The 22,899-nt window shown below is 40.6% G+C and overlaps 1 protein-coding gene across 1 annotated transcript in view; it reads left to right on the top strand.

Moving 5' to 3' along the window:
• Positions 1-22,899, top strand: part of LOC118485841 — a 33,688-nt gene that overhangs the window by 296 nt on the left and 10,493 nt on the right. Inside the window, exon 2 of the mRNA XM_035982331.1 lies at positions 57-337. Coding sequence (XP_035838224.1) covers positions 57-337 — 281 coding nt within the window. The remainder of the gene's footprint in view (positions 1-56; positions 338-22,899) is intronic.

The following is a 22,899-nucleotide window of genomic DNA, read 5'->3' as shown; positions in this document are numbered from 1 at the left end:
AAGACACGTCGGTGTTGATCGGGTACAAAAGGCGCGAATGCATACGCTATTATCAGAATTTGAAGGATGACGACACTATTGATTCATTTACCGCAAAGATTAATAGTATCGTTACCCGGGCAACTGAAGTAGGAATGACATTGAGTCAACCGACTCTAGTACGCAAACTCCTAAATGGCGTACCGGATAAGCTTACTCAAATCGTTGCCTCCATGGAACAATACTCCGATCTAGAAACTATGACGCTAGAAGAAGCGGTCGGAAGATTAAAAACTTATGAAGAAAGGTTAAAGTTGAAGAAAAAGGAAAGCCCCGTGAACAATCTAGAAGAACTCCTGTATGCGGGTCATAGACAACATGTTGGAAATCATGGACGAGGGAGATTCCGTCCGTCACGAGGCCGAGGGAGAGGAAATTATCGACATAGGGGTGAAGGGCACACCTCTTACGAGTCGGAAGGAACCGACAAATCACAAAGGGATGATAGCAAGCAAGAAACATCGTGTCACACCCCCAAAATCCACCATGCGGAGTATCACCGCTTGGAGGGGTGACATGACCAGGATCGAGCCACCAATCATACTTAACAACGTATTTAAGTAAATCAAGCCAACCAAAATACGATTGGTGACCAAAAGCTAGTTAACCAAGTTTTAATTTAGACAGCGGAAGCATAAACATAAAGTTCAAAACATAAGTTCGCAGTTCATAAGTTTAAAGTCCGACAGATAGGTTTAATAAGTTCATAAGGATTATATATTAAACACGAGACATAACCGTCCGTACACCACAACGACTCCTTCCTCGTGCAAGCTCCAAGCAGTTAGCGACCTGTAAGGCATGTAACAACGAGTCAATAACAAAGTTGAGTGAGTTCACGTTTGGTTGTTTAGTTTTAAGTTATTTTCCGAAAACGTGGTTTGTCTTTCGTTGGCGTAATTGCCGTGGGGGTTACCCCGTAGTTGAAAGAAAGTTTAACCAGTTCCTTCTTTATTACCCATACCCTGTTCATGATTAGTGGGGGCTTCCCCATGTGAACTACTAGACCGTATGATATCGACTACTACGCAAGTAAGTTGTGCCCTACATCAGTGTCTATCATCACTGATGGTTTGCCATAGTCCATTAGTACACGCCCGTCCGACTGGCACGGTGTGAGGTTTGTTAAACCTAATAGCGCTATTAACTAATGACCCGCTCGCCATTGGCCTCGGCGATTAAGTCGATATAAAATGAGGGACTTATGATAGAGTTTTGTCTAGTAAGTTTAAGGTTGTTGTCCTACACAAGGAGGACGAACGTACGTAGTTCTCCTAAAGAGAATACGCAGGATTAATACTGGCATCCTACCCGAGGAGGATGGCCGTACATATCCTACCTAAGTAAGATATGTAGATTCCATTTTAATTCTTTAACCCATTCCCAAACCACCGGGAATCCCATGCCTTAGAAAGTGTGTGAACTCACCTCGGTTTGCTCGGTTAGATTCTCAAATATAGCTAACAGTCAAGGTCGGTCAATCACGTCCTAATATAATTTACCAGTTAGTCATTTAGTGGCTTTCAAATAGAACACAAAGTTCCTACACGTATCTATCACACAACATGCATCGTTTTAACGGTTTATGCCCATCTAAGTTTCTCATCCATTCCCCACTCAAAATCTAACATACGATAATGCACATAACATATATAACATGTTAGATCATTCACGGATAGCATACTCGACATTTAGACACGCAAGTCACGACTTATCTCAATTCAGCATTTATATTCAAAACCGGCTGTTTTCGGACATTTAAATAAAATAGTTAAATTATTCCAAAAATTCCCAAATTTTTACAGAATGTCTTAAACTATATCGGGATCCGGTTCACTACCAATATTTTATAAAAATTCATATTCCGGACTGAACTCAGATTTATGTATTTCTGACCACAGTCCACGGAACAATTTATTAAAAATTCATCGAGTGTCCGATTTACGAAATTCCAGTGGGGTAATTACAGATACATCAGTTGTCATCTACTGTATGAATTCCATGAGCTGATTCATCATATTTTTCCAGTTATGACCAAAAACATAACACCTATTTTCAGCAGCAAAAATGCAGCTTGAGCTGCTGTTACAAAATGACCTTTTAAAAATAGTAAACGGAGTCCAAAAATTATGATTCCGGTGCCATTAGAACCGTATTTCCTAATATCACATTTTAGAGTCAAAATATCAGTTTTTCGTAGCGTTTATGGCCTATTTACAGCCTGATGAAATCGGCTGGAAATCATTACTCAGCTTGCTGTTTTGTGGTTTAAATGTTACTAAACGTATTAACAAGTGTCCGAACAACGGGTTTATCAAAAGTTTGACGATCAAACATCATATATGCATTAACTAACCTTAAACCAACAAGTTTTCATCTTTATGTATCAATCATAAGTAAACTTTTAATATTTATCTATTTGTTCTTGACACTTTAGTGATTTTAAACATACTACACCCTTTGATCATAAAAACGAGATGAAACAAAATTAACAAGAGTGTAACAAAGGACTTACTACTAGCTTATAGCTAGGGATGAAATCTTGTGAAGAAGTGTTTAATTATTCTGTAGAGTGTCTTTTATATATATTTTTTGTAACACTTTTAATTTCTAACACATAGGAAAAATATTCAGGATCATTTAGTAAATTTTATGTATACCACTAGTATGTTAACACGCACATGTAAGTATGACACAGTAATCAGAGAGCAGTTAAATGATTCAGCACAGTCATCAAGCCCTTTAATTATCATTAATAAATTGTACGGATTACATGAAATTTTAAGGGTTGTCACATTCTCCCCTTGTTAAGAAAATTTCGTCCCGAAATTTAGCACGTGGTTACTGAGGAAGCTAGTTAAGTTGTGTTGGTTTCCTGGTTTTCCTGGGGTGTCACATCATCCCCCCGTTGATTTGGAATTTCGTCCCGAAATTCTGCGGTATCTTCAGCCTCAGTAGTTGTTGCATTTTTCTTAAACAGCTGGGGATACTTGAGTTTCATTTGGTCTTCTCGTTCCCAGGTATACTCTGGGCCACGACGGGAATTCCAACGAACTAGGACGAGAGGTATTCTGGTGTGCTTGAGAATCTTAACGTCTTGATCCGTAATCTCTACTGGTTCCTCAACGAATCACAGCTTGTCGTCGATTGTGAGCTCTTTGAGAGGAACTATGAGGGTCTCATCTAACAGACATTTCTTCAGATTCGACACATGGAATACGGCGTGAACTCCACTGAGTTCTTCAGGTAGGTTCAGCCTGTAAGCGACTTTGCCAATTCTCTCAATGATCTCGAACGGTCCGACATAACGCGGGTTGAGCTTGCCCCGTTTGCCAAATCGGACTACACCTTTCCAAGGTGAGACTTTGAGCAGCACTCGATCCCCAACCTGGAACTCGGGTGGCTTTCTTCGCTTATCGGCATAGCTTTTCTGACGGTCACAAGCTGTCGCCATTCGTTGTCGTATCTGAGCAATTTTCTCGGTTGTATCTACTACGAGTTCTGGGCCAGTGATTTGACTGTCACCAACTTCTGCCCAACAGAGAGGTGATCGGCATTTCGTCCATACAATGCCTCAAACGGTGCGGCCTGGATGCTAGTGTGGTAACTGTTGTTTATATGAAAACTCCACTAACGGGAGATGCTTTTCCCAGCCGTTACCAAAGTCGATTACACATGCCCTAAGCATGTCTTCAAGGGTTTGGATGGTGCGTTCGGATTGCCCATCCGTCTGCGGATGATAAGCGGTGCTTATATCTAAACGTGAGCCAAAAGACTTGTGCATAGCTTGCCATAGTTCCGAAGTAAAACGAGCGTCACGATCAGAAATGATGGAGGTTGGCACTCCGTGCCTTGATACCACTTCTTTTAGGTAGATGTCTGCTAGAGTAGAAAACTTATCCGTTTCTTTGATAGGCAGAAAATGTGCAGACTTGGTCAGTCGATCCACGATTGCCAAATGGTATTGTTTCCGCGTTGAGATCTGGGCAGACCAGTAACGAAATCCATGGAAATTTGCTCCCATTTCCATTTAGGTATCTCTGGTTGTTGGAGTGGGCCTGATGGTCTCTGGTATTCGACCTTGACTCTCGCACAAGTTAAACATTTACCGATGTAGGTTGCTATGCTGGCTTTCATACCAGGCCACCAGTATGTAGTCTTGAGATCATGGCACATCTTGTCCGAACCAGGATGTACTGAGTAACGAGACTTATGCGCTTCATCCATCACAAGCTCGTGCAAGTCTCCATACAGTGGAACCCAGATGCGTCCGTTAACATAGTAGGCGCCGTTTTCTTTTTGTTCTAGCCGTTGTCTCGATCCTCATAGGGACTCGGCCCTGATGTTCTCTGCCTTCAATGCTTCAATCTGAGCATCGCGAATCTGAGCGGGAAGGTTAGATTAGATGGTAAGCTGTAACACACGTACCCGCCTAGGTATAGTATCCTTTCGACTGAGGGCGTCGGCCACAACATTGGCTTTGCCCGGATGATACTTGATTGCGCATTCGTAATCATTCAAGAGTTCGACCCATCGGCGTTGACGCATGTTTAAATCCTTTTGCTTGAAGATATGCTCGAGACTCCTGTGATCGGTGTAAATGGTGCACTTGGTACCGTACAGGTAATGTCTCCATATCTTAAGCGCGAAAACAACTGCTCCCAGTTCTAGATCATGAGTAGTGTAGTTCCTTTCGTGAACTTTAAGTTGGCGCGATGCGTAGGCAATGACCTTGTCACGTTGCATCAACACGCAACCAAGTCCTTGGATGGATGCGTCGCAATAAACCACAAAATCATCTGTGCCTTCAGGCAATGAGAGGATAGGCGCGTTACAAAGTCTATCCTTCAAGTGCTGAAATGCGGACTCCTGTGCATCACCCCAACGATAGGTGACACCTTTCTGAGTCAGTGAAGTGAAGGGTTGCGCAATCTTGGAGAAATCTTTGATGAATCTTCTGTAGTATCCTACCAAACCCAAGGATTGGCGGATTTCTGTTGGTGTGCAGGGTGCAGGCCAGTTCTTGATCAAGTCACCCTTGGATGGATCTACATGAATCCCATCCTTGTTTACTACATGGCCTAGAAAGTGGACTTCGCGAAGCCAGGAGTCACAATTCGAAAACTTGACATACAACTGCTCTTTTCGAAGAAGTTCCAGAATAAGCCTCAGATGTTGCTCGTGTTCCTCCTGACTCTTAGAATAGATCAGGACGTCATCGATGAACACTATGACAAACTTATCCAGGTAAGGCTTGCACACTCGGTTCATGAGATCCATGAAGACCGCAGGTGCATTCGTTAATCCGAAAGGCATAACCAGAAACTCATAATGGCCGTAACGAGTTCTGAATGCTGTTTTGGGGACGTCCTCCTCTCGGACTCTCAGCTGATGGTATCCCGATCTCAAATCAATCTTAGAGTAATAACTCGACCCTTGCAACTGGTCGAACAAATCATCAATGCGTGGAAGAGGATAACAATTCTTCACGGTCACCTTGTTGAGTTCGCGGTAGTCAACACACATTCTGAAGGTACCGTCCTTCTTCTTCACGAATAACACTGGAGCTCCCCAAGGCGAAGAGCTAGGATATATGAAACCCTTTTCCAAAAGTTCTTGTAGTTGCGTAGACAGTTCTTCGAGTTCTGATGGAGCTCGACGATATGGTGCTCGAGCTACTGGTGCTGCTCCAGGAGCTAGCTCGATTTGAAATTCAACTTGACGATGAGGCGGAAGACCAGACAATTCCTCAGGAAATACCTCAGGAATGTCGCGCACAATAGGAATGTCTTCTATCTTCCTTTCTTCCGAGGATGAATCAGAAACGAGGGCTAGAATAGCGGTGTGGCCCTTTCGCAACCACTTCTTGGCCTTAAGGAAAGAGATGATGCCTACAACAGCACCACTCTTGTCGCCACGAATCACGAGGGGTTCTTTATCAGAACGAGGGATACGGACGATTTTCTCCTTGCAAATAATCTTCGCTTGGTGTTGAGATAACCAATCCATCCCAATAATGACGTCGAAACTACCCAGAACGATAGGAATAAGATCGATGGAGAAGGTCTGGCCAGCTAGGACGAGGTTACAGCCCTTAACTATGCGTGTGGCTTCAAGACTTTTACCGTTTGCTAGTTCTACCGTGTGTTTGGTGTTCAAAAGCGTTGGAATGCACTTAAGCATTTGGCTAACTTTTAAGGACACATAACTAGTATCGGCACCCGAATCAAATGAAATAGTAACAAAGAAGTCGTCCAGAAGAAACTTACCCATTACAACATTGGGATCGTTCCTTGTATCACCCACATGCGAAGGAGGAATAATTCACCTAGATCCACGAGCTTAGATGAGTTTTCAATTTATCAAGTCGGTAAGCAATCAAGTTTGGAGGAGTTTCCTTAGGTCGTGTGAATGAATTTAAAAATACGTTCGTGTAATCGTGAGGTTCCAAAGAAAGGATGCGAAAACGCGTTCAAGAGAGTATAAACACATCATCACACTCAAGGTTTCAATAAGTGATCACCAATGATAGAAATTCGAGCCTTCCAAACCCTCTAATCTAGAGTGAGTTCGCATTAGTGTCTAGCATCACTGTGGTAAAGGAATGATGGTTTTGTGTATGTCAATACTAGAAATTAGGCATTGCATTAAGCATAGGTCGGTACAAAGGCTAGCGAAAAGATTTCACATAATTATGATAAACCATCGTAGGATCAAAGTGCGACTCTTGTAGTGTAAGGGGGAAAAGGGGTTAGGTAAATGTGTAGCTCGTCGTGTCCGTATGTAAGTTGAGTAATCCGTATCGCCGTCCTCGAATGTCCCGAAGACTATCCCATCATTAGGAGGCATCCGCTTGCTAAGTTGGGTATACGAGGGTGTAGATCAAAATAAGATAATTAACTACCCAACAAGGTAATGAGGGGGTAATCTTGTGATTGGTGGAAATCGCGGTGTGGTTGTTAGTGTTTCGTTATATCGGTTATGGATCGAAGGAACGGGAGGTTGGGCATGTTGACCTGTGGTGCGATAATAAAGGGCAAGGTTAAGCACAAGAGTTGGTTCGCGAAGGTGGGATCTAAACGTCCTAAGATGGGTTGATATGGCAGGTTATACCTCCTGCAGGAACAACTGCGAGTGCCTCAGCAACTTGTTCGTTGATCAAAGCCGTCAGCTGGGCTTGAGTTAGGTTAATACGTCCTCCGCGTCCGTTCATGATCTTCATAACGAAGCAACGTAAGTGAGGAAAGTGTCGCGAAAGTGCGTAAGTGTGGGACGACAATAGAGAGTAAGCACACAAGGTTCAAATAGCAACTACCACATTATCTAACGCACAGTGAGAACTATCTAACCGACAATATAACATAAATCATACCACTTATGGCGTCGAGTCTTGCACGTGGAGCGTAGCGTCGTTGTGGATCGTTGAGCACTGTACAGGTTATAGTCTGGTTTTATTAAAAAGTTTTTCCCTTTTTAAAACCAAGTTCACTATAACCAATGGCTCTGATACCAATCTGTCACACCCCCAAAATCCACCATGCGGAGTATCACCGCTTGGAGGGGTGACATGACCAGGATCGAGCCACCAATCATACTGAACAACGTATTTAAGTAAATCAAGCCAACCACAATACGATTGGTGACCAAAAGCTAGTTAACCAAGTTTTAATTTAGACAACGGAAGCATAAACATAAAGTTCAAAACTGTGACACCTGTGTCACCACGACCATCAAACAAATACCAAACCAATGAAATATTGTATTTCATAGTTGGGATTTGTATAAACATGTGTATCTTTTGCACAGATCAATTCTTGTTCGATTTCGGGCTTTAAATCGCTTTCTGGAAGGTTATACGCGATCTGATGCGTAAATATAACCATTTTAATGCAACAAAAACTCCGGAACAGTGAAATAGGCTTAACATACCTTAAATAACCCTTACATAACTTAGAAATAAGTTTTGAATGGTTTGGTATGCCGATATCAAGTTTATTCGCTTACAGGGACTAAATTCGACAAACTGCGAAAGTATGTCAATTTGTACTGTAACAGACCTTCCGGAACTTGATCATAAGTTAAATATGCCCTAAATATCCTTTACATAGGTTAGAAATAGGCTTTGAGGTGTTTGGTGCGCAAAAATAAACTTTATGCTCATTCAGGGACTAAAAGCGTCAAAAAGTGCATAAGTTTGCATTTTCGCGCATATTTTACGTTCTGAATACTTCCGGACATCCAAAAATTTATGTAAGCATTAAAATATTTTATTTTAGTGTTTGGTATGATAAATTCCATTCGTCGCGTGATTTGGATCGTTTTTGCGTTCGTTACGACTCCCGTCGTAATTAAGCGAATAACGCAACCGTACGACCAAACGAACCGACATCCGTGATGTCTTTGAGCATATTTTAAGTTCCCTATACTTTAATATCATTTTAGAGCCTTGAAATGAGGTTAAAGGGGTTTAAAGGTGCCAAAAAAATCAAGTTTTACAAGTGTAGGGACCATTTTTGAAATTTCTGGCAGATTCAATGAACCTAGTCCATTTTGAAGTGTTAATGGTTTTCACCCATGGTTTTGCAAAACCATGGGATGGTATTCAATGAACATAGTCCACATTAGGGGCTCCCATGGTTTTTGAAAACCATGTGCCCACATGTAAGGTCTAGATCAAATCACGTTTTTCGACGAACGATCTTAACGGTTCAAGGAAATCTATAAATACCCCTCACCCATTTCATTCTTCCTCACATTTGAATCTGATTCTACACTCTCTAAGTGGAAGTATATGCTTCCTACCTGAGAGTGAATCGGGTTCGAATCTTGCGGGGACCTTCTGTAAGTATTCTTTCGCGTTTTTCATTCGTTTTAGCGTTAAAGTCAAACTGCGTTTGACTTTCTACATTAACCAGTTTATGGTCAATGCGAAGTTTGTTTGAACTTCATAACGTGAGCGTAATCACGATGGTTATAGTCCCTAGTAACTATACCTACTGATTACCACGTTATCTAGGCTCAGTGACGAGTCGTAGTTTCGGCCAAAATGCGTTTTCTCGTGTATTTTGTAACCAAACTACTCTAGGGTATTGAAACCGTTTGTTTTAATACCAAACCTGTTTTCTAAGTTTACTAAACATGTTCTAGCATGTTTAGCTCATCGCTTTTAGATTTGTGCTTGTTTAGGGTCGTAAAGGTAAGCGATCTAATCAATCGCTTATGCTTACGAACCCGACCCATTGGTCGATCTTTAGGATCCGACCAAACACATTAGGTGACCATAGTTGTATAGGGAATAACCTTCCGAGGTTATACCTTATGGTCACGACGTTTAGTTAGTTATATGATAGGTAGTTTATATGCCTTAGGTAAATTACCAAAATGCCCTTTTTACGCATAAATTCATTTTAAGTCTATGTAACGAAATTTTTGACATCTAAACTGATTTAACAACAATATTAAACATGTTAAGGCATATCTTGCTTGTCAAAGGACTAGTTAGGCATTCCAAACGCGTTTTACGCAAACGACGCGTTAAAGCGGCGTAAGCTACCTAAACGGGTCGTAATGGGTCAAAAGCACTTAGGATAGGTTTCGTTTTAGTACGTAGGCTTTGTTAAACCATATTACATAAGTTCCCATACTTATTTGGTTTACGTACCCTTGTACTACCCGATCCTCCGATAGGTCCGTTTATTAATGTAGATACCTATATAGGTGCCGTTTGATTCTGTGATCTTCTAGCTTTGCTTGGTGGTTATCCTAAGACTTCTAAGCACCCTCAAGTGAGTACATAGACCCCTCTTTTACTGTTTTTCAAACATTTTGGGGTGAAACACATGTGCCTACTTGTTACTTTCATGATTTCATGCTTTTATATCATATACTTGCTATGTTCATTAGTACACTATTAGTACATGATTTCATTATGTTTTTGCTATGTATGCCCATTGTGTGCATACTTAGTACATCGTTTTACATAACATTTCATGCTATGTATGTTCATCATACTTAGTACATTTTACATCACATGCTATGTATGCCCATTGTGTGCATACTTAGTACATCGTTTTACATAACATTTCATGTTGTGTATGTTCATCATACTTAGTACATCGTTTTACAAGACATCTTATACTTGGTATCATGCTATGTATGTCCATCCGTCGCATACTTAGTACATTGTTTGTGCATTCTTACCTATGGTTTGGTTGTTACATATTTCACTTGCCATACATGACATTTTGTTTACACAATACTTGATTGACATTTGACAACGGTTTAGACATAGGCAATTTACATTGGTGGTTTATGTGGGTAAGTGATTTGAGTAACGAGACGTGTGTAATGTGATACAAGCATGGTGGATACGCCGCTGGTACTTCCTATATATAAGTGCTTGTATTATATTACATGGCGTAGCGTTATTTAAATCATTCATTTGGATTTATACATTTTTACACAAATAACATATTTTTCACAAGACATTGTTTTACAAAACAGTTTGTTTTATAAAAACTCATTTTTACTTGATTATTCATTTAACCTTACATCATTCTTTTAACTATACATATCTATCATCGATTTTCAAACGTTTTATAAAAGCAAACACTTAAACTGGATTCATGACAAGTTTTTGAACATTTTCTTAAACGTAAGTCATGGATCCTATTTTTCATAAAACCTATGTACTCGCCGGCATTTTTATGCTGACGTATTTTCACATGTGTTTCAGGTACAATAGTTGATGATATTTGATGATGATATTGATGCATGCTCACATAGGATTGGAAGAGACCTTAGTGACATTAAAAGATGCAAGACTAGTTAATTTTTGTTATGTTTCTTTATTATTAAGACATTGTAACTCATTTAATTCAATAAAACGAAATTTGTTTAATCCATGGTTGTGAAACAATGATTCTGTTACAACACTCCCCGACGTTTCCGCCACGTTTTGTTGTTTTACGTGGTCGGGGTGTGACAGAAAAGTTGGTATCAGAGCCAATGGTTATAGAGAATTAGGTTATTAGTAATGCTTCGACCTAGACTATAACCTTCCTAGGACCCTAACGCGAGTTTACTTGCGTTTAGTCATAAAACAATACCGTCACTTATCCTTAAGTGGCAACCACAATAAGAACATAAATTTGATCTGCCTTGAAAACTAATCATCTGTTCTAGGATGATTTATTATAAGGTTTTGAACCCTTCCAGTTTGACTCATATTTGGCTTAGTGCCTTTTGAGTTTTCAAACTCGTCAAAGTTTGGGTCTAAATAATGTGAACACGTGCAAACTGGAAGAATGGGTGCCTGTACCCTGAGTTTTCTGTCTAAGGCTAGAGTGTTCGTACAAATCCGCAGTATCGGACCAGTCACTCTTACCTGGGAACTATTGGGGTGAGTGTCCACTTATAGGCGAGCATGTCTTCGCGATACATTATGGGGACCTATTTACTTTGATTCAGCCTTTGTGTGTCGTTTGTTTGCTTCGTGGTTCAAACAAATGACCATCACCCATGCTTTTGGTCGGTAATTTCCTATTCTTACCCAATGCCATTTCACTTGTTTCTCTCTCTTGTTTCCCTTTTAGAATGCCTCCACGACGCGACAATCAGATACCTAATGAAGAACTGGCAGCTATCATTACGCAGCAAATGACTGCTGCAATCCCGAACATCGTTGCTCAATGCAACCAAGCTCTCAACAACAATAATGCCTCTTGCAACTTCAAGACGTTCAACTCAGCTAAGCCATCAAAGTTTTCTGGGACTCAAGGAGCGACTGCACTTCTGCAATGGTTCGAAAGTCTAGAGAGCACCTTCAGATATGTTCAATGCCCAAACGAGCGAAAGGTAGATTTCGCATCCAGTGTCTTTGAGAAAAGGGCTTTGACATGGTGGAACGGTGTGATGAGAGATAGGGGTGCCGAAGTGGCACTGGCTCAAACGTGGGAAGAGCTTCGAGCCCTGATGATGAAGGAATTATGTCCTCTTCATGAGATCAGGGCCTTGGAAAGAGAATTCGACGATCTTAAGCAAGACACCGGTGAACATCGAGCCTACACCGATCGATATGAGGAGCTGAGCCTGTTGTGTCTTCCGTGGTTACGCCTTTGGATAAGGCGATCGAGAAATACATTGACGGTCTCCCTGACTCAGTTCAGGACATTATTACTGGTAGTAATCCTACCACAGTTAGACAGGCCATTGAGTTATCTGCTACCCTAACCGAATCTCAGATCAGGAAACGTAAGCTTTTCCGAAAGGGTGACAAGAAACCGGTCGAGGAATCGAAACCAATCGAGGAATCAAAGACCATGGATGAACAGACTGGATCCCCTAAGAAGTCAAAGAAGCGAAAGGCTTCTCAGAACTTCGCCATGATTACTCACAATGATCAAGCCGTCCCCAACCAACCAGCTCAACCCCCTGCTAGGAAGCCATACAATGGAAATTCACCCTTGTGCAACCAATGTAACCTTCATCATCATGCTAGGGTGAAGTGCCGCGAATGCCAAATTTGTGGACTTAAAGGTCACACCGCAAAGGTTTGCCGAGCTGCAGTTGCACCAAATCAAGCTAACAACAATCCTGCTCAAGCTCGCTTTCCACCAGGTCCTTGCTACAATTGTGGCGAGGTGGGTCATTTCCGAAGAAATTGCCCAAAGCTTGCTAATGCTAATCCAGCACAGTGATGAGCATCTGACCGACTAGAAGACAACACCCTTTAGAAATAATCATGTCTTGTGTATTATTTTCTTTTGTTGTCAAGGTCCATGAAACAGTTGTTATCATTGTTTATAAATAAATCTTTTTATTTTACATTGCAATGTGCAAATGTGATGGCATGTATAAACAATGTATCCCCTTCAATACCGACAATCAAGGAGCCGTATTCCTTGAAAAACATACTACCCCCAAAATCCTTCCATCTTATGATCTATTGCGTTTTCTTGAAAACGAAATCGAATATTTGGTAGATCATTCTATCTTTATAGATAGATTCTTGAAAGTGATTAATATGCCAAATGAAATCCACGGATTGGATTCCTGGTGTGCTTTAAGTATCCGCGTCCAAAGATAACAAATTAATAACCAAGTTAAACAACTATGTGATTATGTGCTTATGTGTTCCCTTTTATGTTTTTGTGATCCAATTTTTATCCAAATCCTCGTAGAATCTTCCATATCTTCGTATAAGGGATTCATAGTAGGATATCCAAAGGTACTATATTAAATCCTCAATGGGCTTTTACGTGATAGTAAGGACCCTTGAATTATATTGTACTATTCCATAATTAGACCCCCTGAGTGGTCTAGTTAAACAGATTGATCCAAAAATCTAGTTAGGAATATCATGTGATGATATAGCTGAAAGGACTCCATAGGTGGTCTAATTAAAGAGATCATTTATTGATCTAATTAAAAGGACCCTATGGTAGTCTAGTCACCCTCGTCACAAGTTTGATATTTTTCCCCAAAACATTACAAAACAAACTGTGCGGACTGTGCAAGGAATTACGTAATTATGGATGCATACATAATTATGGAATTTAGTGCACAGAAACCACAGCAAGTTTTGTCGTGTATCTAGAGTTAACCCTGTTCATTTTCGTATCTGGAGAAATTGTGGAAAATGACTCATTCCGTTCATTTTCGTATCTGAAGAAATTGTGGAAAATGACTCATTCCGTTCATTTTCGTATCTGAAGAAATTGTGGAAAATGACTCATTCCGTTCATTTTCGTTTGTGGAAAATGACTCATTCCGTTCATTTTCGTTTCTGAAGAAATTGTGGAAAATGACTCATTCCGTTCATTTTCGTATCTGAAGAAATTGTGGAAAATGACTCATTCCGTTCATTTTCGTTTGTGGAAAATGACTCATTCCGTTCATTTTCGTATCTGGAGAAATTGTGGAAAATGACTCATTCCGTTCATTTTCGTTTGTGGAAAATGACTCATTCCGTTCATTTTCGTATCTGAAGAAATTGTGGAAAATTACTCATTCCGTTCATTTTCGTTTCTGAAGAAATTGAGGAAAATGACTCATTCCGTGCATTTTCGTTTCTAAAGGATACCCATTAAGGAAAATGACTCATTCTGTGCATTTTTCGTTTCTGAAAATTTTCCATCGAAGGGAAATGAATATCCCTGATTTTTCCTTCATTTCCATTTCTGAAGAGTCTCCGTTAAGGAAATGACAGGATATTGCCTTGCATATCTTTGGTGGCTATTTGACACAAAGTCACAAAATAGACTCCTACGAATAAATTTCGGGACGAAATTTCCTAAAGTAGGGGAGACTGTGACACCTGTGTCACCACGACCATCAAACAAATACCAAACCAATGAAATATTGTATTTCATAGTTGGGATTTGTATAAACATGTGTATCTTTTGCACATATCAATTCTTGTTCGATTTCGGGCTTTAAATCGCTTTCTGGAAGGTTATACGCGATCTGATGCGTAAATATAACCAGTTTAATGCAACAAAAACTCCGGAACAGTGAAATAGGCTTAACATACCTTAAATAACCCTTACATAACTTAGAAATAAGTTTTGAATGGTTTGGTATGCCGATATCAAGTTTATTCGCTTACATGGACTAAATTCGACAAACTGCGAAAGTATGTCAATTTGTACTGTAACAGACCTTCCGGAACTTGATCATAAGTTAAATATGCCCTAAATATCCTTTACATAGCTTAGAAATAGGCTTTGAGGTGTTTGATGCGCAAAAATAAACTTTATGCTCATTCAGGGACTAAAAGCGTCAAAAAGTGCATAAGTTTGCATTTTCGCGCATATTTTACGTTCTGAATACTTCCGGACATCCAAAAATTTATGTAAGCATTAAAATATTTTATTTTAGTGTTTGGTATGATAAATTCCATTCGTCGCGTAATTTGGATCGTTTTTGCGTTCGTTACGACTCCCGTCGTAATTAAGCGAATAACGCAACCGTACGACCAAACGAACCGACATCCGTGATGTCTTTGAGCATATTTTAAGTTCCCTATACTTTAATATCATTTTAGAGCCTTGAAATGAGGTTAAAGGGGTTTAAAAGTGCCAAAAAAAATCAAGTTTTACAAGTGTAGGGACCATTTTTGAAATTTCTGGCAGATTCAATGAACCTAGTCCATTTTGAAGTGTTAATGGTTTTCACCCATGGTTTTGCAAATCCATGGGATGGTATTCAATGAACATAGTCCACATTAGGGGCTCCCATGGTTTTTGAAAACCATGTGCCCACATGTAAGGTCTAGATCAAATCACGTTTTTCGACGAACGATCTTAACGGTTCAAGGAAATCTATAAATACCCCTCACCCATTTCATTCTTCCTCACATTTGAATCTGATTCTACACTCTCTAAGTGGAAGTATATGCTTCCTACCTGAGAGTGAATCGGGTTCGAATCTTGCGGGGACCTTCTGTAAGTATTCTTTCGCGTTTTTCATTCGTTTTAGCGTTAAAGTCAAACTGCGTTTGACTTTCTACTTTAACCAGTTTATGGTCAATGCAAAGTTCGTTTGAACTTCATAACGTGAGCGTAATCACGATGGTTATAGTCCCTAGTTACTATACCTACTGATTACCACGTTAACTAGGCTCAGTGACGAGTCGTAGTTTCGGCCAAACCTGTTTTCTAACTTTACTAAACATGTTCTAGCATGTTTAGCTCATCGCTTTTAGATTTGTGCTTGTTTAGGGTCGTAAAGGTAAGCGATCTAATCAATCGCTTATGCTTACGAACCCGACCCATTGGTCGATCTTTAGGATCTGACCAAACACATTAGGTGACCATAGTTGTATAGGGAATAACCTTCCGAGGTTATACCTTATGGTCACGACGTTTAGTTATTTATATGATAGGTAGTTTATATGCCTTAGGTAAATTACCAAAATGCCCTTTTTACGCATAAATTCATTTTAAGTCTATGTAACGAAATTTTTGACATCTAAACTGATTTAACAACAATAATAAACATGTTAAGGCATATCTTGCTTGTCATAGGACTAGTTAGGCATTCCAAACGCGTTTTACGCAAACGACGCGTTAAAGCGGCGTAAGCTACCTAAACGGGTCGTAATGGGTCAAAAGCACTTAGGATAGGTTTCGTTTTAGTACGTAGGCTTTGTTAAACCATATTACATAAGTTCCCATACTTATTTGGTTTACAAACCCTTGTACTACCTGTCACACCCCGATTTCCACATGTATCACCGGTGGGCCCGGTGGGGGATTACCGTGACGTAGTTGGCAACAATATAGTCAAACCACAAAATATATGAATGCACAGCGGAAGCATAAAGATAATTATATTTCAACCTTTGATTGTAATATCGAATGTATCACAAATAGTCGAAAGGTATCCACAGGGGGATCAAAATAATAAAATATCGTTCAACAGACAAGGCATCAAAAGCTTGCGAGACTCTTTAGGATGCTAAGGAGCTATAGCCAGCCGATTACGTGTAGTACCTGCACTTAATCTTTTTGGGAAAATACGTCAGTTTACACTGGCAAATACATTCAACCGACACTTTTGTAAAATGTTTATTAAAAATTGATTTGAATGCACAAGGCACAAACTCTTTTATAACTTGGGAGAATTATTTAATATTATAATCTTGTGAACGAATTACATGTTCCTTTTGCGTTCAGTGGCCCGGATCTAGTCCGGGTTAAAGATCAATAGACACACCACATTGCGTAAAACCAAGGTGGGTAAACCAACGGTTACGTCTTTTATTAATATAGACATAATGCCGGGTATACGCCTACACCCGGATGTCGAGGTCGTGGCCATTTCGTAAAATGATGCCAAGGATATCCGGGACATGGTCATTAACCCCCCAAAGGCTTTTAAGTAACAAGACTGTTTAAATGAGCCGATCAAATTATTCAATTAACCACCTAACGATGGAAGATTTGATGCTCGATCAAGCGGTATTGTATATATACCGTAACCCAAGCCCGTATAACGGAAAATAAGTTAAAAGCATTTACCTTTGCAAGTATTGTCCTTATTTGGTTAAATCGCAGATATCTTTTACTGGGGCTCCTATTCTGGAACGAAGGTTTTAAAATAACCTATTAGAATCCTAACGGGTCTTTATATTAGCCGTAGCCTAGACCGGTCAGTTTCAAGGGATAGATTCGGCTTAATCGTGTGAAAGGCGAAAACCGAGAATGGAATGTGATTCTGACCCAACAAGTTTGAAGACTTGTTTTATATGGGTCTAATATTCACACTCTGGATTTTGGGGTCAAACTAATATGGTTTGACCCGTATCGGCTAATTTATGTAAACTAGTTACATAAGCCGAACCGTGCGCGCAATAGGCGCAACGGGCAACCGTAAGAGTCCTACACTTGTTTCCTAAATCAATATGCCTTAAAGAGGTTGTGGTATCAGTAGGATACCTTCCGTGATGCCCGTAACGAGTTTAAGTTCATTATACGCCCCGTAGGGGTTTTCCGGTCATTTTAAAGACTTTTAAAAGGGGTTTTAGAGTTCTACAGGAAATCTGAGCTTCCCGTTCAGTTTATAAAGTCCAAAATACTTTATTTATTATTTAAAATCGGTAGCAACTGGAATCGGGTCAAAAGACCTTGTAGAGCTCAAGTTTTGGCCGAAAAGGGCATATTCGGTATTTACCGAACCGTAGCCATAACCGCAGGTTATGAGCAAGTTAAAATTTATTAAAAATCTTTAAAAATCCCAAAATATTATTTTACAACAGTGAGTAAAAGGTTTGGTGTCGAAATCTTGGTTTAGGTAGGCGTTATGCTAATCGCGCCGTTTATTACAAAAGTTTCCTTTAATTGCGCTATTTAGCATAACTCCTATTCTAGACCTCGGATTGGCGTGAAACTTCAGGGACATGCTTAGAATTTAGTAAGCAAGGTTATGGTCCCTTCACGTGTCCGAAATACTCGTTTGATTTTGAAATGGGCATTACGGTCAACTTTTAAGCAATTAACGGAAAGGCGTAAAAGACTCGGACAAACAACGAACCGGTCACAGAGGGTGATGCCATCACGTGACCTGGTCCTAAGAGAGTCCTAAAGCATATCTACATTGCACTAAAACGGGTCAGAACTGAAGTCAAAACAAAAGTCAAACTTTTGCGACATTCGGCTCCGAGCCGGTTCAATATAGCAAATGGCCGAATCAAACAAGCTTAGACAAGTTTATATACTTAATATCATGTTTTATGAGTGTTCAAACAGGTTTCATATCGTCTATATTACAGATTATGCAAGAATCGCAAAAATGGCTTTCTGTTGACTTTTTAAGTATGCGTTTGACTCGACATTTGAACTAGTTAGAGTGGTGATCAGGGGGAACCCTTTTAGGGGTTTATTACCCACATAAATACCAACACATAACTACTTTTGATTCAACAATTTACTGGACCATTCATGATTTATCGCAAAGTCAATCGTTAGTTACGACGGATTGACCTTTAGGCTAAACTAAGCAAAAACAAAGCCATAGAAGGTTTGGCATACTTACAGAGACTTAGTGCACGACTTAGGATTATAGAAGAACACTTGGGAGCTTCAGGAATGATCAGAAGATGTGTTTTGAGGTGTGGTGAACTTATGCACAATGTAGGCCTATTTATAGTGAAAGAATGGCCTCTAGATCATTACAACTCAGGCTACAAGTGAGTTTGGATGTTCAGCAGGTGGCCCTTGATGCTAGGAGGCAAGTAGGGGGCACCCATGCTTCACTTATTGCACTTTTGATCGTTCACAACTTCAAACAATAAGTTTGTCCAAAGTTTCTGCATCTGGGTGGTTCACGCGGCCCGCATGAAAGAATCATGCAACTTGTCCGCGGGTCGCCTGAGTTCTCATATCAGGACGCGTAATTGCAGAAGGCTCGCGGCCCGCATTAACTTACCCAAGACCTTAACGCGGCCCGCGTTAGGTCTAATTTTTCTGGATTTTGATTCTTTTATAATCATTGCCTAAATCTTTGTAATTAATAACGAAATCTTTGGTAATTATTAACCTGACCTTTCGGGTTTGAAGGGGTAACTTTGCGATTTGGCCCTCGATTATTTACAACTGAGGGCCTCGTGTTATTTACCCGCATTGTTAAGTCCCCGGTTAGTTTGTTAATTATTCGGAGAGCCTTAACTTTCATTGTTGACGCTTTTAACCCTTCTCGTACGAATTTGATCATAACTTTCTCGTTTTAAAACGAAACTTTGCGGAATTTATATAGTACATTCTAGTGAGCGTATTTTACTGTTACAAAGCCTCGGGTATGTCAAAGGGTCACTCAGAGGTATAATTAAACATGTTGACACAGTTAACCCCTGCAGCTTGTAATCTCTCACTTTCTTCCGCGTTTCGCTTCCATACGATCCATGATTTATTCGTTTGAAGGTACGAGCATCGTTTAGGGTTACAATACAGTATACTTACCCTTGTTTGACATTTATAACCCTCGAATTTACATACTTTCAAGGTTTGTCAACTTTAGTCCTTTCATTAATTTATTAAATGCCACGTGTAAACTCAAGACACGTGTCAATACATTATTGGACATAAAATTTCGAGGTGTTACATCCTCACCCCCCTAAAATAAATCTCGACCCGAGATTTACTCAAACAAATAGGGATATTTCTCTTTCATCGTGGATTCAACTTCCCACGTGAATTCGGGACCTCTCCGGGCATCCCATTTAACCTTGACTATAGGTACATGCTTTCTTCGAAGCTTTTTCACTTGTCGGTCTTCAATCGACAAAGGCTTCTCCACAAACTTCAAGCTCTCATCTATATGCACATCTGTGTGTGGGATCACCAACGATTCATCAGCGAAGCACTTCTTTAGATTGCAGATGTGGAACACGTTGTGAATTCCATTGAGCTCTTCTAGTATGTTCAACTTATAGGCAACTGACCCGACACGTTCGATAACCTCAAAAGGTCCTATGTATCTGGGCTCAGTTTGCCCTTCTTACCGAAGCGCATCACCCCCTTCCAGGGTGATACTTTTAGTAACACTTTTTCACCTACCTCGAAGTGAAAATCCTTACGCTTTGGATCAGCGTAACTTTTCTGCCTATCACGGGCAGCCTTGAGACGTTCTCGAATCTGGACAATCTTGTCCGTTGTTTCGAAGACTATCTCTGGTCCTGATAATTGGACCTCTCCCACCTCCGCCCAACAAACAGGCGATCTACACTTTCTACCGTATAGTGCCTCAAAAGGCGCAGCCTTTATGCTGGTATGGTAGCTATTGTTGTAGGAGAATTCGATTAGTGGTAGGTTCTTATCCCAACTACCACCTAAATCGATAGCACATGCACGCAGCATGTCTTCTAACGTTTGAATAGTACGCTCACTCTGACCGTCTGTCTGAGGATGGTAAGCCGTACTAAAGTTCAAACGTGTGCCCAAAGATTGCTGGAAACTTTTTAGAAATGAGACGTGTATCTAGTATCTCGATCAGAGATAATAGACAAAGGTATGCCATATAAGGCTACAATCTTATCAACATATAACTGGGCTAAAGTGTCGGAGCTATAAGTCTCCTTGATGGGTAAGAAATGAGCTGACTTAGTCAGTCTATCGACTATAACCCATATCGTGTCATTTCCTTTCCTTGTTTTGGGTAACTTGGTGATAAAATCCATAGTTACACACTCCCATTTCCATTCAGGAAGTTCAGGCTGTTGTAGCAAGCCAGATGGCTTTTGATGCTCAGCCTTGACTTGCGCGCAAGTTAAGCATTTGGCTACATAAGCGGCTACAGACTTTTTCAAGCCTATCCACCAATAATTTGCCTTTAAATCCTGATACATTTTATCTGCTCCAGGATGGACAGAATATTTGGAACTATGGGCTTCCTGGAGGATAACATCTCGTAGTCCTCCATAAATAGGAACCCATATTCGCCCATTCAATCTCAAAATTCCATCCTTGCTAAGAGTTAACTGCTCCTCAGTTACTCCTAACTTTTCTTTAGGATAATTAGCTTCCAACACAGCCTCTCGCTGTGCGGCTAATATCCTTTCAATCAAGTTATTCTTGACTTCAATGCTCTTAGCATTGATTCGGATGGGTTTCATCCTTTCTTTCCGGCTCAGGGCATCAGCGACTACATTCGCCTTGCCGGGATGGTATCTGATCTCACAATAATAATCATTTAAGGTCTCTATCCAACGGCGTTGCCTCATGTTTAGCTCCTTCTGATTGAACAGATGTTGAAGGTTCTTGTGATCTGAATAGATCACAAACTTGATTCCGTATAGATAATGCCTCCACAGTTTTAGTGCGAACACAACGGCACCCAACTCCAAATCATGGGTGGTGTAATTCTTTTCATGCACCTTCAACTGTCTCAAAGCATAGGCAATCACTTTGCCTTTCTGCATGAGCACACACCCCATGCCAGTGTGTGACGCGTCACAGTAAACTACGAACTCTTCGGTACCTTCCGGTAGTGTCAACACAGGGGCGTTGCTTAGTTTTTGCTTTAAAATATCAAAGGATTCTTGCTGCTTAGGGCCCCAAACAAATTTTTCCTTCTTCTTGGTCAAGGAGGTTAAGGGCGCAGCAATCCTTGAAAAATTTTCAATGAATCTCCTGTAGTATCCTGCCAACCCCAGGAAACTACGGATTTCGGTAGGCGTCTTTGGCTCTTGCCAATTCATGACCGCCTCTACCTTAGCGGGATCCACCTGGATACCACGCTCGCTTACGACATGTCCAAGAAATTGGACTTCTCGTAGCCAGAATTCGCATTTAGAGAATTTGGCATAGAGTTTCTCGCGATGCAGCAATTTGAGAATACATCGTAGGTGTTTCTCATGGTCAGCTTTGTTCTTTGAATAGATAAGAATGTCGTCGATGAATACGATGACGAATTTGTCCAAGTACGGCTTGCAGACGCGATTCATGAGATCCATGAACGCAGCTGGTGCATTTGTGAGCCCAAAAGGCATCACTAGGAACTCGTAGTGACCGTAGCGAGTCCTAAATGTTGTTTTGTGTACGTCTTCATCTCGGACTTTCAGTTGATGGTAGCCCGACCTCAAGTCGATTTTTGAGAAATAACTAGCCCCTTGCAATTGATCAAACAAATCGTCGATCCTTGGCAATGGGTATCTATTCTTTATAGTGACTTTATTAAGTTCACGATAATCGATGCACAGACGCATCGATCCGTCCTTCTTCTTAACGAACAGGACAGGTGCTCCCCAGGGAGATGAACTAGGCTTGATGAAACCTTTTGCTAACAGTTCATCCAGCTAGGTCCTTAATTCCTTCATTTCAGTTGGTGCTAGCCTGTAGGGTGCTCTAGCAATAGGAGCTGCTCCAGGGATGACATCTATTCTGAATTCCACTTGCCTATCTGGTGGCAACCCAGGTAGATCTTCGGGGAAAACTTCTGGATACTCCGAAATGACAGGAATATCTTCTATCTTTGGTTTGGGCTCTTCAATAATCACCTGTGCCATGTAGATGACACAGCCTCTTTTTAAACATCTTGAAGCCTTGAGCATAGATACGTTCTCGGGCACTCCATACTGCGTATCTCCTCGAATGGTGAGCAATTCACCAGTTGGAGTCTTTAGCACTATATGTTTTCTGTTGCAGACGATCTGGGCCTGGTTGTGGGATAACCAGTCCATACCCAGAACGATGTCAAAACCAGCCAGTTTGAAGGGAAGTAGAGATAGTGGAAAAGAGTGGTTCTTAATGGATATCACACATCCATCTAGTATAGTGGAGACGGTTTCTACTGTGCCGTCTGCTAGCTCTACCTCGTATTTCACATTTAGGGTTTTGACAGGCATATTCAACAGTTTGCAAA

The sequence above is a fragment of the Helianthus annuus genome, chromosome 13 (genome assembly GCF_002127325.2).
Source record: "Helianthus annuus cultivar XRQ/B chromosome 13, HanXRQr2.0-SUNRISE, whole genome shotgun sequence".
Lineage (NCBI taxonomy): Eukaryota > Viridiplantae > Streptophyta > Magnoliopsida > Asterales > Asteraceae > Helianthus > Helianthus annuus.
This window is presented reverse-complemented; position numbering and strand designations above follow the sequence as displayed.